Genomic DNA, 14,535 nt, shown 5'->3' on the forward strand with positions numbered 1-14,535 from the left:
TTTGGATAGTCTTGGTCATGAAACTTGGTTTCAGCCTCTCCTCCTCTCCCTCTCCGTGGATCTCTGTGGAATCGGCTCGAGGTGGCTCATCGACAAGTTGACGTTGCGTCCCTTGTGCACACCAATTACCGGGCCGGCCACTGCGGCACTGCAACGCAACCCCTTGGATTCTTGACTGACAGACGGCTAGAACACATGGAATCTCAGGCCACACCTCGGTCCGAGTGTCGTGATGTGATGGTATGAATGTGGTGTCAAGGAAAATCTCCCGGCGGCGCAAGCGAGGCTCAGGCTCATGTCTTCGTAACCAACATGGAAGCCAGCGATATTCCGGGAGCCACATCCACATCCGCATCGTACCTTTGAAACATGGAGCAAGATCCTGCTGTCCGCAAATAGGTCCCGCAAGCTATCGCTGGATCTCGGGGCTGTCGTCCGTCCTGTCCCGTAGAGGTCGGGGATCCCCCCGCTTGCTCCCATAGGCACTCTTTGACATCGGAAACCGCCCCAGCCCAGCAAGCCACTTGTTTCAGAAGTACGACCAGTTGTGAGATCGAATGGCCACAGAGCTTCTCCAGCCATCCGGATCCCTGGACCCCAGATGTGGCGGAGCACTCTCACTGCCCTTCACCGCCGGACTTTTTTCTTGGGCTTGAGCAATAGGGTAGCATACGTCGAGCCCAGCATCATGTTGCAGAGAAGGATAGAGAAGGCTGGAAGAGGAAGATGGATCCGATGCTGCAGTCAGAGAGAGTGGCTTCCAAGAATGGAACCTTTCAACGCCCAGCTTCGTGTTGCATCCCAAGATAGATGCCAGGAACCACCTTTCATGCAGGTGTAACTTGATCTGAGGGTATCATGCGGATGATATCATGGATGGCTGCTTTACGAATTTGGGTTGCATGTTTGCCGAGTGCATGCTTCCGTGGACAAGAAGCAAAGTTTCAGATCTTGCTGCCCATCATCCATCTCGACGCCGTGGCTTCAATGTCTTTTTGTACCGTGAACGGTGTCTCAGATTCGCAAATAGAACTCCATTTGGGAGTGTAATTGCACCTGCCAGACCAAGGCTAGTCCTGTTGAGGACTGCCTCGTCCGTCCAGACCTTCAAGAGAAGCACAGCATGCTCAGTCGTCGTCGACATGCCGTGGGCGTCATTGCAGATCCCCGGCTGCGACATGGCTGTCACACAGTTGACGTTTTCCAGGTGACCAAGATTTCTGTATCATGATCAAATCTATGCTCCCATGGCATCTTCCGGCCAACTTGGAATCCCTGCGGTCCAAGTTCGAGCAGTTTTCAGTTGGTCTCGGTCCAAGTTTCAAGAGTCGAAATAAGAGGTGGGGTGCTATAGGTCCAGCATCATCCTCAAACAAAAATAGGGTCTTCTCTTGGAATCGATCCTCCCCTCCAGCCTTTCGGTCCACAGCCTCGCGAACTCGCATGACGCCGCCTGGTCAAGGCTGGCGTCGTCGAGGCTTTCTCGAACAGTGCTTGGAAATGGCAATCTCCAGACAGGTGGATCGTTATGCTGAAAATTTCTTCACCTTCACATGTGGGCGCGGGTCCGAAATCTTGTCAGGGATACCCAGACCGCATATTCGGAACGCGAGTTTTTCCTCTTGGCATGGGTGAAGACTCTCTCCAAGCGACACTGGGACTGGGAATCCTGTTGTTGCTCGCTCGACTTGTGGATGGTCCAGGGTGGTCTGACCCCCATTGACATCAGCTTTCACATGGAAGCTCCCAGTTGTAAGTGAGTTCTGGGCCATGGGGATCCTCACTAGGATGTAGGAGGGGATTGGGGACTGTCCAGGGTCCAGGGTCCGAGTCATCCTGAGCCCAAACCAGACTTGCTGCTTATGGAAAGAGTTTCGGGGATTTCGAGGCTGCGTCATTGCAAACATAACATCCAGCCTTGGCCGGAATATCTCGTAGGTAGGTCAGACAAGACAATACCAGACAGACGTCATGGGTGCTTGGGATCAATGCTGCCTGCACCAGGTCAGGAACCAGAGGCTGGATGCCTCTTTGAAACCGACATGACCGATCATGGCAAAGTTCTGCGTCGGCGGCGTGGGGGCCAGCGATTGCGGCCGAGAGTCAGAGTCATAATGGCGGTATCAGCAATGCTCGCCAATGAGTGGACAAACTGTGGTTGTTGGGCAACGACTTCGGGCGGCGCTCTACCAAGAGGATTGTGAGTAATCATGTTAGTGCGGTGATGAGGAAGCCATTGAGAGCGGCTGCAGGCCCCTTCTTGTCAATGCGGCCGGCCTCGATATGTGATGAGGCTCTGGGGATGTACAAGACGCAGCTCTCGGTAACCACAGGATGGGTTCGAGAAGACCCAAGAGAAAGAGCACAGCCCACTTGATGGCCGGAAATGGCCAAGGAGAACCGCGTAGGGACCAAGCCTGGCTACCTGGTTGCTTGGACAGGCAATCTTGGAAGCACATGGGCATGTCGAGAACGGCGCGGATCCAACCAAGGTCAGCCCTCTGGGCAGCCAGGGCAGCAGAGACGGCTCGCCTCACCAAAGTGATTGGTTGTGATGGCAGCTTGGGCCGTTTTGGACGGCGCCGGCCGTTGACCCAACCTGACCCTGCCGGGACATGATCCGAAGGGGGCCAGCTGGTGACAGAAATAAACGCACACCTCTTACGGGAGCATTGAGGGTCCTGACGATGCGCCTGATGTCGTTAGCAAGCGGTTTAGCTAAAATGAAGGGGAAACAAGACAAGTCGGTGAGTTTCGACAAGAGGAGTGAGGAACAAGTCATCAAGTTGAGCCTTTACCGCATTGCGAAGCGTAGTCATTGAGGGCATTCGGGGCCGATCTGCAGGTCGACTCTCTATGTGTGGTGTTTTCTTTCGGGTGCGGGCCCGGAAGTGAAGGGTTCTCTGGGTTCGAGGCATGGATCGAGTCGCACACCAAGCTCCAAAACCCCAAAGCCATGACGCTAGAGCATCTAGGATCCGTTCGTAGAGGAGCTAGTCAGCAGGAGCAGGGGTGACAGGGAGACGAGGAGCCTGACTTTTTCCTCTGGTCGCTCTGGAGTCTGGAGAGGACGCGCACGCGTGACGGGTCGGGTCCCATGAGAAACACACCGACAAAACAAAGAGCTCGAGGTAGACACCATGGCCGGCCCATATGCGGCCATGAAGCACAGTGGAGCCGTGAGATCAGGCTGTTGAGCCTAGTGGTTAGACGTAGGACAGGACAGACAGGGAGAGGGCGTGCGGATGTGCGTGCGTACGCATCATGTACGCGCACATGTGGGAGCGTGGGAACGTGAGCGCGTCCAGTGCAAGTCCAGCCACCCAGAGCCAGAGTCGTCAATGGAGGGATCTCTTGGCTCGAGATGTTGCTTGCGAATCGGACCATGGCAGCAGCTTGGTACGTGATATCGACGATGGTATCGCAGCCGCGCGCGGGGGGGAGAGTGTGGTGTTGTCCATCAATCATCAAATAGCGGCATTGGCGGCGGGATGCCGCTGTCAAGTTTCATGATGCCTGCGATATCGTCGAGATGGCCGAGGTGCGCCGAGTCAAAGTCAACTTGAGGTCTTGTCTGCACGGGGCACGGTGGTACTCGGCTCAGCTTGCGTGAGATGTGAGAGATGCCTGACAGCTTGGGGGGCTTGGGGGGAGAGCTCAGCTCAGCTCAGCTCGGTTGAGCTCAGATCCGAGAAATCCCAGATCCATTACCGAGGACCCCGTACATCCGCCTACCTACCTAGGTAGGTCAATACGCAGCATTGAATCTGTGGCTGCCCTGGTGATGAAGGCCAGGATGAAGCCAGACGGGATACGAAGTCTCGGTCCAAGGTGAGGCGAATCGTCAATGGACCATGGATCACTGTGGCGCGTACAATGTATGACTCAGGCACAGCTGGGGCTGGCGGTAGCTCTAGAGTCAAAGCTCGAGGCAGAAAGGCAGAGAGAGCTGTCTCGACTGGATGCCAATATGGAGCAGTCAATGCCGTCTGTTGCACGTTGCGTCGTCTCAGAGCCATTAGACTTATCCGGGGCGCGCAGTGAAGCAGTCTCAGACAACTGGAGCTCCGGCCTTGTTCGGCGTCAGCCATCGGTACTTGAACGGGTACGTACCATGGACCGTGACCGCGCTCCCATTAACGCGCTCTTTTTACCCCACGGCCCACCAGACAGACCGTGCAATAGGAAGCTTGCCATTTGCGTCGGTGGCTCTCGGCTGATGCAGAAACGAAGCCCAGTGGCCGTGGCATCAGACCAAGAGAAAAATAGCGTCCGTCCTTTGGTGCCCAACGTCTGGAACTTTTAGCTTTGGCCTGGGCTGCCCGTCTTGTCACCTCAAAGAGGGCTTTGGCTTTGAAAGGGAAGGCGGCCGGGCCGGTCCAGCAGCGCCCGAGGCTAAACCTTTGACAGAGAGATGTTTCTGAATGAGAAGTGATACTGGACTACTAGGGACGCAGTTGGGCAGGGCGTCTGCCATTTCTGGACCTGTGCAGTGCCGATATAGGGCGTATCAAGTTTGGCACATGGCTTCCCGCGATTAGATCCAGCCCGGCCGGTCTGCCAGGGCTGTAACAAGCTCCTTGGGCATGGATTTTCTTTGCTTTTTTCTTCGCCGTCTTGCTGGATGCTTCATGCTCTGGACCCATATGCCTCTTCTCCGTCATCTTCTATGGCTGCTTCCTTTCTCATCGAGCCCGCTCGCGTGTCGGTTCCGGGACACCATGAACCCCCCCTTGGCTCCCAACCCGTACCCTCCCATGGTCCCTCCCCCCTGGTAACCCTTCAGCCATGACACCACCTAGTGGCAGCTACTGGCTAGGCGTGCTCTTGTGAGCGTGGGGTTGCCGGGATGGTGGGCAGGTTTTCTGGGCAGCGAGCAGCAAAACCATCGCAGAGCACGCAGCGCAGCCATCGACGATGGCCTCATTGCACAAGCACCGCCCACAGATAGATCAGATCACGGCCTGATGGGGTAGAGAAGGGGGGAACGAGAGACCCCAAGGCCCGTACCGTACAGAATAGAGCGGCGGTCAAGTGACGCCGGACCATCTTGAGCTCACACGAGCTCACCACGACGAATGGTGGCCATGTTAATCCTCTTCTTGTGCCGAGCTCGGATGCCACATGAGGAAAATCCCCTGCCTGGTGTGGACGACTAGGCCCGTAACTAGACGGCGGCACAGTCGGTTTGCATCTGACATGGCATCTCATCAACGCCGTCGTTGGTGTAGCTACCACAAATCTCGCTTTCCCACTGTCGTCCATTCGCGAGATGCTGGCCCCGTTACGTATTGTTGTTTCCACCACGATGGCGATATGGAGTCCATGTTACAGATCTAGCTGGATGCTATCATCACCGCTACTATGACTACGTACGTACCAATCCGATGACGGTCATGTCGATTGATTGTTGACAATGGGAGATGGGTAATGATCCGTCGACACCACCCCTCGCGCTCAGTTGGCTGGTGAGCCTTGAGCCCTTCTCAGCCTTTTTTTGCCTGGTGTGCTTGGCTCTTCTGAGGCCTGCAAAGCCTGACCTACGCCTCCACACCCACATCTGATCTGGAGACCTTAGAGATGCTCTTATTCACCTCGATGGATGGGTGGTTCGTTGATGAATGGATGCTCACTCACACGCTTGCTTGCCTGCTCACTCACTCATTCCTTGCCCGGGTTCTCACTCATTCAACTTTCTGCTCATCCTCGCCTCCTCATCACTGTAAATGCACACCCATATAAAAAAAATATCGCTCGGCACACCCACGGGCAACCCGAGCAAGCCCATTCCCGTTCTTCTTGGAGCTCTGCTCTCTTTGGAGGCGGCCCCATCCATGGCCGGGCCAGGTGGGTCGGGCTCTCACCCATGAAGCTCACGTCTAAGAGGTCCCCTGTGAGCCCCGAGAGACCTGTTCCATGGCCGTGTTTCTTCAAGCCTGGGTATCGCCGTCGATGGATATGGATATGGATATGGATGTATGTACTTGGCTGGTGCTCCACACGCACAAATGCCGGGTGTCTGCCCCGGTGAGGTACAAAACCCATAGCAGCTCCTCCCATCCCATCGAGCTGCCGGCTGATGAGTCCATCACGCTTCCCAAAGTAGCAGTCTGTTGTCGTCGGGTTTTGCCCCTGCTTCTGCTTTTATACCCAGCCCATACAATCATATCCTCTTTTGTTTCGGCCGCAGACCACCCCCGAGATCTGGAGTGCAGCATCCATCAACGCCATCCATCCATCATCCATTCATCCCTCCACCACCGCCCGTTGCCTGTATAAATCGTACTGCTCTGCTCTGCGTATCACGCCAAAGAGGACGCAACCAGGAAACCACCCCGGCCGTCATCAGCACCTACCTACCTATCGAGAGCTTAGCCCACACACATCCGCCCGCTGGGTAGTACACATCCATACCTCTTTTCTGGAGACGGACGCACACCTTGTTTCCGACTGCTGTGGTGAGTGCTTATGGTCCCGTCCATCTCCTTGTCGTCGTTCGTTGCGCGCTGCGCTGCCCTGCGCTGCATTCTGCACTGCAGTAGCGGTAGCAGTAGTAGCAGCAGAAGCAGCACCAGGACGGAGGTCCAGTTGCGCGCTTCTTTGTTTGGTTTCCACCCTCCCTCTTGTTGTCGTTGGCTGCTCAAAGTGAGCATCGGCCGTTGAGCTTGTTGCCCTTCCCGTCACTTCCCGTGCTCGCCGTCTAAAAGTTTCCGGCTTCCCGTCCGCGGTCCATGCCATGCCATGCCGTGCCATTATTGCCCCATCTTCTCCCACCAGCCTCTTTTCGAGTTTTTTTCCACACACTCTCGCCATCATTCACAACCAGAGAGATCCCTGAATCCCCTCAACATCGTTTGTGTTTTTGCCGGCCTCAGCCTCACGTAGAGGATCCTGCGGTTCTTTTTTTGGGTTCAAGGCGATACGAAACACAAGTTCATGAAACAAAGCCCTACTGCGTACGCACGCAGCAGCACCGAACCCCACGCTGCCTGTTAGGTTTTCCCTTCTTCTCCATCGTCTGCTGCGCCCTGGACAGAGAAAAGAGAACCTGGACGGCTGAGCCCATCATCCATCATCCTTCTCTCCATTCATCCAACCCTCGGTAACAGGATCTGGTACCAGAGAGGTACGAGCCGTTCACCCTTCTCCCCCTCACAAAATCGAGTCACCATCGTCGTACCCTTGCCTTGGACTTGGCCCTGGCCTGCCACTTGACCCCACCAAGCGCCCACTCGTACAGGACCTCAGATTCTCACGCCCACGCCCTGGTGCTAAAAACCGCTTGTTCAAGTGCCAAAAATACACACCCGTCCATCAAGTGCCTCCCCCCCGGTCACCTCAACTCTTCCCCCCCGTCCTGTTCCCCATCCATTCCCATTCCCCGTCTCCGTCCCGCCCGAAGGCTCCCCTTCTGCTCACCGCTGCACACCAAGCATCGATTCACTGACTCCCACACGCAAAAAAAAGATCATATTATTTCCCGCGCCCCTCCCCTCAAAACCCAACCTCTTCGCTTTTCCTCTCTGTGCCTCGTGTGCTTCTCTTCACCTTGACCTTGGGTCTCATCTTGTCCTTCTTCAGATTTCACCCCCTTGCCCTTCTTGGCTTCTCCTTCTCTTTACAGCATCTGCTTGTTTCTTCTTTTAAACACTCCCCCCACACATCTTCCTCTCCTCCTCCTCTTTTACATATACCCACCCACACAACCACACATTCACTACAATGACTTCAACATTCCCAATGCAACAACCATTCTATCGTCCAGCCCCTCTGACCGTGGACACGACCCATTCACAGAAGTACTTCGAAGACGAAGACAACAGCGTATTAGACGACAACATCCTTGACCAGAACAACATCGACTCCGGTCTTGAACTCTCGCCCCCCATGGCTGACAGCCGCCGAGAATCTTTTGCCGTCGGGCCTCCTCTGTTCTCCCCCAAGACCGAGGATTGGCAGTCGGTCGACATGCAGTCGGTTCCTTCAAACAACCCCTTCTTGGACCAGCACAGCAACAACCCCTTCATGCGCCTCGACCAGAACCAGCCCAATGTCTTTGCTCAAACAGCCAACTGGTCCGGTACTTGCACTCCTCTTCATCCCTTCGACGGTGTCCCTGCCGAGTATGATGCGAATGCCTCCATCTTCCAGCGACCCATGGCCGGCCCTACGCCTTTCACAAATGCCGGAAACATGTTCACGCCGCTCCCCGCCGGTAACCAGTCCATCCCCACTTCCCCCCAGAAGGAGTGGATGGCCCCTCACCAGGCTATGAACAAGAAGATGCGACCTAACAGCCCCGCTATCCGCTCCCACAACGATATGCGACGAGGCGATGGCATCCGCAAGAAGAACGCTCGCTTCGATATCCCTGCCGAGCGCAACCTCAGCAACATTGACCAGCTTATTGCCCAGTCTACGGATGAACAAGAGATCAAGGAGCTCAAGCAGCAAAAGCGCCTGCTTCGCAACCGACAAGCAGCGTAAGTCACTTCCCCACTCACCCAGACCCTTGTCTGATGCTAATTCCCCACCAGCCTTGACTCAAGACAGCGCAAGAAGCAGCACACTGAGCGTCTGGAGGATGAGAAGAAGCAGTACACGGCTCTCATCAACGACATGGAGGAGGAGATGACCGAGCTCCGTGGCAAGCTTGAGCAGCTTCTCCTGGAGAAGCAGTCATACACCAACTACATCGAGAACCTCAACCTCGAGAAGGAGGAGATGATCCGCTCTCACACCATCGAGACTGGCGAGCTTAGGAAGAAGGTCGGCGTCCTCACCGAGCATGTGCAGCGACTCGAGAGCACCGCCGTGCCTTCCAACGCGACCGGCAACAACGGCTTCTCGGGCGCATTCGACGACATGAACGACATGGGTATGGGTGGCGCTTGGGACGCATCCAACTTCCTCCACGACTACCCCGTCGAGCCCGAGGTCAAGCAGGAGATGGCCATTGTTCCCGCTAAGAAGAACGAGAACAACCCCTTCAGTGTCGAGGGCGACAAGCCCGCCGCTCAGGGCGGCCTCCTCTTCATGCTCTTCCTCGTCGGCGCCTTTGTCCTCTCGAGCCGATCGACCCCATCGATCCCCCGCGTTTCCGAAGACGTCCGGGCTGCCTCGGCCACCCTTCTGGACAACGTCCTCAAGGACGCCGGTGTCAACTCCCAGTCAGCGAGCCTGCAGGCGGCTGCTCCTCAGCCCTCTGGTGCCGCCAACTGGGGCAACGCTATGCCTATGAACGACATGGTGATGGAGGGTGTCGCGCCATCGATGCTTGCTGAGCTCGGTGATGCACTGACCCAGCCGACGCAGGAACAGACCAACGAGCAGATCTTTTCCCTGTCGGCGGCGCAGTATAACGGTGTCAACTCGCAAGAGTTCCTCCAGAACGCTCCCGAGAGGTCTTCCCCCAGCCAAGGTCGCCGAAACTTGGCCGATGCCCTGGCGTCGATGCGAACCACAAACAAACAAAACGGTGCAGCAGAGGTCTACACGCGCTCTCTCCTCTGGGACCAGATCCCAAGCGAGGTGGTGCGCAACTTTGCGAAAATGGTGGCAGAATGCAACAACGCACAGAATGAGCAGCAATGCAACGAAGCAAGGACATGATGAAGACACGGATAAAAATGTCACGATGACGACACTCACGGCTTTTGTTTCGTGCTTAATGCCTTTGATTTATTTGGTTCTTTTCTTCTTCTTTTATTTCCTCTCAAGTCTTTTCCTTGAGTCGGCTTGATCGATTTCCTTCCTCTTTCTGGGGGATGAGCCGCCATATACTCGACGTCTCTCTCGCGCACACCAGACCTGTTGCTCACGCACCCAAACGGACGGTTTTCTTCTCTTCCCTTTGTCGTTTTCTTGTGGATTTCCTACTTCGGAGTCGTTTTTGATTTCCTATGGATCTATCTAGCAAGCGAGCGAGCATTGTTTTTTGTGTGATTTCCTCTGTCTTGGATTGGAATTCGTGTTTGCGTCTTGTCTTGAAATTGGATACCTCTGCACTTTTTTCCTGGGTCACGGCGAACTTGGGGACGGCGGCGGTGTGGTGCAGGTTGAACAGGGGGGTTTGAGTCGACGGGGTAGGACTTGCAAGCGCAGCGACGGCGATGGCAGCGGCGAAACAGTAGCCAGCCAGCGGTCAGCAGCAGCAGCAGCAGACAGATTCTCTACAGGGGCCCAGTCCAAGTGAGTCTGGACATTATTTGGCGGGACGGTTTTTCTTGGTGCATGGAAAGGATAGGATCTTATGGAAGGGGGGGTGGGATGGGTGGACATTGGACGGATATCGGTTGGATCTTTGGTATGGGCATGGGATTGAAAGGGTGAGATCAGATGAGATGGACGAGATGGAGATTGATGGATGCATACTGTCCGACGAAGGACGACAACGACTGAAATGGGCAATGATGACGAAGACATGAAGCTCGTCGATGAACCATTGTTTTTTGTTACATTCTTGAAGCGACCCCCAGCCCCAGGCGGCCTGGCATTTTTGGTTGCAAGATATTTATGATTTGGATTTTCAGTTTTACATTTTCATTTATGGAGCGAGCATTGAACAAGGAAGAAAAATGTCCATCTCAGTTTGTTACATAGTTCTAGTGTATTTACTTTGGAAGCAAGCAAGCAAGCATCTGAGCCTCTGGAGGTGGTAGAGTAGCTTGGCTTGACATAAAAGCGAACATATGAATCTTGACCATTGTACCTATCTTTACTGCCTCGTGCCATCTTTTGCCAGATTTGGCTGTTCAATGCGACGACTGCGCCTCAGTAGAGGAGAGAGTTGCACAGCCCAACGAAGGATGATTAGAGTCCTTACTTTGGGCTGACTTGACGTGATGGATTGATACACTTTTCTCTCGTCTAACCCCCGGCCAAGGGGTCATCTGGGCAGAGACAGACGAAACGAAAGGCAGCGGGCGTCATCAGGCCTTGACCAAAACGAGGGAAGCGCCCGAAAGGCCCGCCGCGAGACACTTGGGCTAGAGTGAAAACTAGAAGTTGAGCTACTTGTACCAAAAGGGTGTTCTGTCCAAGACAATGTCTTGGCGGCGCGCGGCGCTGGGACGGCACGGGATGCGGAGATGGATGGGGAGGGTTGCGTCACTGCCACTATCTCTCTTGCTCACCACAGTCCCCTAGAGAAGGCCTCATGTTTAAAGGGTCGATTCTTGTCCAATTCTTCGATTCGCGATGCGCTCACACCCTTTTACCTAGTGAGGTTCTCTACTATGTGCAAAAACAAGAACAAAAATCTGCCGTACAATCCCCCCCTCCCCCGTCCTGCATCTGGAAGTCTTCGGCCGGTGTTCCGGTGCTGTCGAGACCTGCATGATGCAGACTCAAAGGCAAGATGCGGCTTGTCGGGGGGGTTAGGTTGCGCGCCACAGTCTCAAGAGTCCTAGATAGAGCAAGAGTTGACGCCTGAAATCTGGGCGAAGAGACCGCCTTGGGCTGCCTCAACACCATGTCCCGCTGACTCCTCTCGTCTCCTCAATCTTCAGCCAGCCCATTCTTCTCTGCTCTGCTGGCTAGCTCCGTGTGTGCGCGCAAGCAGTAGGCACTGGTTCATTCATGCATTGGCCTCGACCTGCGCGGGCCGCCATAACAGGCCGCATATGAGCACCTCGCAAAGGCCAATGAGACGTCCTTAGGGCTGCTACAAAAGAGGCGATTGGGCAGCAATGGACAGCGCACTTGGGGATTGGTCGGATCTTTGTCACGGGGTGTTGGACCTGAGAGAAGAGACGACAGAGGCGGTCGTGGCGAGGTTGACCGAGGAATACAGGGCAGTAGTCCGTATATCGGTGTTCAAGTCTACCAACACCCATCCAAGTCTATCTAGGGTCTAGTGTAGTTGGACCTGGGGTCGAGTGTCTCAATATATGTTATACGTGCAACAAGACACACGAGGGGCTTGTGCTCTGTTCGATAATAGCATCGTACAGCACAAACCACCACCAGTTTGTCTACTCTGTCCCTCCTCCCCCCTTCTCAAGGAACCACCACTTTGTATCCAGAAACATGAGACCGATATATCCAATACGCTATAAACAATGTTCTCTCTATTCGCCCCCCTTTCCACGGCGGTAAAGCCGAGACCTGTCATCAGCCACCCAGACTCTTCATCCTCAAATGATGCGATGCTTACACGGCATCATCACATCGCCGAGATGCAAATGCGCGCGCATCCTCTGTCGATTTCCGTGGCACGCGAGTTGAATGGATGGGCTTGTGCCGCCGTTGCACAACAGTGCCTACTTACGGCTGCCGCCCTCGCCTGGAGGGTCGTACTTTTCCTTCCAGATCCTATGCAAGCATCGAGTCAGCGTCTCATGTTTCTTCACTGCACTGCCAACCCTGTTGCTGCTGCTACTGCTGCCGCCGCTGCTGATGCCGCGCTCAAACGCAGGCGACTGGACGCCTCTCAGTTGCACCGGCAGGTCGACCGTCTGATCCATTGTGCCTCCCCCCTGGAGGCACAGCAAGCACGGCGGACCGAGAGGCCCCGGGAGCCACGAGGACCTATCCTGAGAGCTTCGCCGACGGACATCGCCCCGAGCCGCGCCAATGGCGCCAGCAGGGGTGGTAGCAGGAATAGCTACAGCTCGGCATGTACGCAGACGGACGGGCATATAGCCGCACAGAGCCGGTTGGACTCACCAAGTGTTCCCCAGTGTCTTGTTTCCAGCCTTCTCGGCCAGTCGATAGTATCGGGCTGCTGCGAACTGTACAGGAAGTCAGCCTCATGTGACGAATCGAGCATCAGCGTCCGTGGGGGTTCAGAAGGAACAGCTCAACAGAGCGACCCAAGACTTTCTCTGATGGTTTCTGCGGTCGATGCCTGAGTCTCATGCAGGGGTGTTGGGCACCGAGCCGAGTTATCGAGAGAGAGCAAATCAAAGGCCCTGGACACACCGAGTTTTGAAGTCGGAGACTTGATTGAGCCTTCAATCGCCGAGAGACCATCTGACCAAGAGCCGCGTGTGTGCTGAGACGGGGAATACGGAATGCATCATGGAAACATTGACGTTACTGGCGCACATACCTTGTCCTTCTTACACCCGAAGCCCTCGAGGTAACACCAGGCAATCTCGTTCATGGCATCTGTCACATTCGTGTTATGCTTGTTCAGCTTAAGCTCGCTCTCGTCAGACTCACCAGTGTCTCCCAGGTTCGCCGCAGTCTCATAATACTGCACAGGCCCAAGTCAGCAAACATTCCTCCGCGCTCGTCTAGATTCCAACATACCTGCTTGGCGGCGTACGGGTCCTTGTGGATTCCCCAGCCGTGGCGGAAGCAGTTTGCCAGCTCAAAGATGGCCAACACCAGCTCGCCCTTGGCCGCTCCGCCCTTCTTCATGCCCGCCTGCAGAGCCAGTTGCTCAATCGAGGCCGAGTTGGACGCCGCAGCCGACAGGTACTTGACGGCGCCCTCGGGGTTCGGTGCGCAGCCCCATCCGTGCCTAGACGATAACGAGGTCTCGGGTCAGCAATCGAGGACGTTGCTTTCTTCAGTAGATGCAAGACATTGTCGCCGGATCAAGGTTTGACTTTTGGGGTTCCTGCAGCAGCCTCCCGGAAAGCTTCAGCTCTCCAAGCCACTACCCGCGACAAAGTCCCCTCTCCGTCCACCCTGTTCTATCGCGCTCACCTCAAAGCAAGACCGTAAAGGACCTGGCTCAGCGGGTTGTTGGCACCCTGGGGATCAGCCAGACGCCCAAAGATGCGCGTCGAGTGTTCCAGGTCGCCCTCCTCGTGCAGTCGGATAGCCTCCTGGATGTCTTTGTCAATCTCCTGTGTCGAGACGGCGCGGGCCTGGTCGCCCGAGACTGGCGTCGCAGGCCGGCTGGTGCTCCTCGCTCGGTCGTTCTGGCTCGCCAGGATGGTCGCCCGCTTCTCCCACTGCGACTCGGCGCCGTCCTTGTCCTGGGGATCGTTTGGGGCAATGATTTCGGGCAAGTTGTCGGGGACGCTCTCGGAGGACTGCGGCGCGGCGCGGCTCAGGTGCAGACGTTGCGACAGGCGCCTATGGCCGCTCTCCCTCTTGGAGTTCTGGCTCGACTCGGAGGCGGAGCGGGACCGGCCGGATCGGAAGACGTCGAGGGAGCGCCGGGGCTTGCTGCCGGAAGCCGGCTCCTCTGCAGAGAGGTGCAAGTTGTCGTTGGACTTGACCGAGGGTGGGTAGATTCGCTCCTGCGTCGTCGTATCGGACCGGAAGATGGCAAACTCGGGCGCGGCGAGACGGTCGACCGTCTCCTTCTCCGGGGGCTGGCCCGCGTAGAGGTCGTCCTTCTTCCTGAGGATATCTCGTAGACCCATTTCTGTTGTTGTAGGTGTGATTTGTAGATAGGTACAGCGACGACACCACCACTGCCCACTGGTTTCTTGTATGGAGACCGGGGAGGTCCGTTCACGAGATGAGATGGGTTCGGCTAACAATAAAGCGAAACGAAGAGCGCGCAGAGACTATCCCAATTCAGAATCGCAAAGAATGGATAGTCGAGTCAGGAAGAGAGGAATAGGTTCC

At 55.7% G+C, this 14,535-nt stretch overlaps 2 protein-coding genes and 1 pseudogene across 3 annotated transcripts, besides 1 other annotated feature; 1 reads left to right on the forward strand and 2 right to left on the reverse strand.

Annotated features, from left to right (window-relative positions):
* Nucleotides 1-2,330: 2,330 nt before the first annotated feature.
* On the reverse strand, nt 2,331-2,918 carry NCS54_00099500 (annotated as a pseudogene). Its single transcript has 2 exons — nt 2,799-2,918; nt 2,331-2,693 (listed from the first exon to the last, which is right to left on the reverse strand).
* Nucleotides 2,331-2,918: a sequence feature.
* A 4,804-nt stretch (nt 2,919-7,722) lies between these two features.
* Nucleotides 7,723-9,612, forward strand: NCS54_00099600 (Hypothetical protein; the record flags this gene model as incomplete). The annotated part of the gene is made up of 2 exons (XM_053146631.1): nt 7,723-8,483; nt 8,538-9,612. The coding sequence occupies 2 exons, from the start codon at nt 7,723-7,725 to the stop codon at nt 9,610-9,612; spliced, it is 1,836 nt and encodes a 611-aa protein (XP_053002606.1).
* Nucleotides 9,613-12,263: 2,651 nt separating this feature from the next.
* Nucleotides 12,264-14,327, reverse strand: NCS54_00099700 (Hypothetical protein; the record flags this gene model as incomplete). The annotated part of the gene is made up of 5 exons (XM_053146632.1): nt 12,264-12,315; nt 12,670-12,734; nt 13,055-13,201; nt 13,258-13,471; nt 13,660-14,327. The coding sequence occupies 5 exons, from the start codon at nt 14,325-14,327 to the stop codon at nt 12,264-12,266; spliced, it is 1,146 nt and encodes a 381-aa protein (XP_053002607.1).
* Between the last annotated feature and the right edge of the window lie 208 nt (nt 14,328-14,535).

This window comes from Fusarium falciforme, chromosome 1 (genome assembly GCF_026873545.1).
Source record: "Fusarium falciforme chromosome 1, complete sequence".
NCBI classification, from domain to species: Eukaryota; Fungi; Ascomycota; class Sordariomycetes; order Hypocreales; family Nectriaceae; genus Fusarium; species Fusarium falciforme.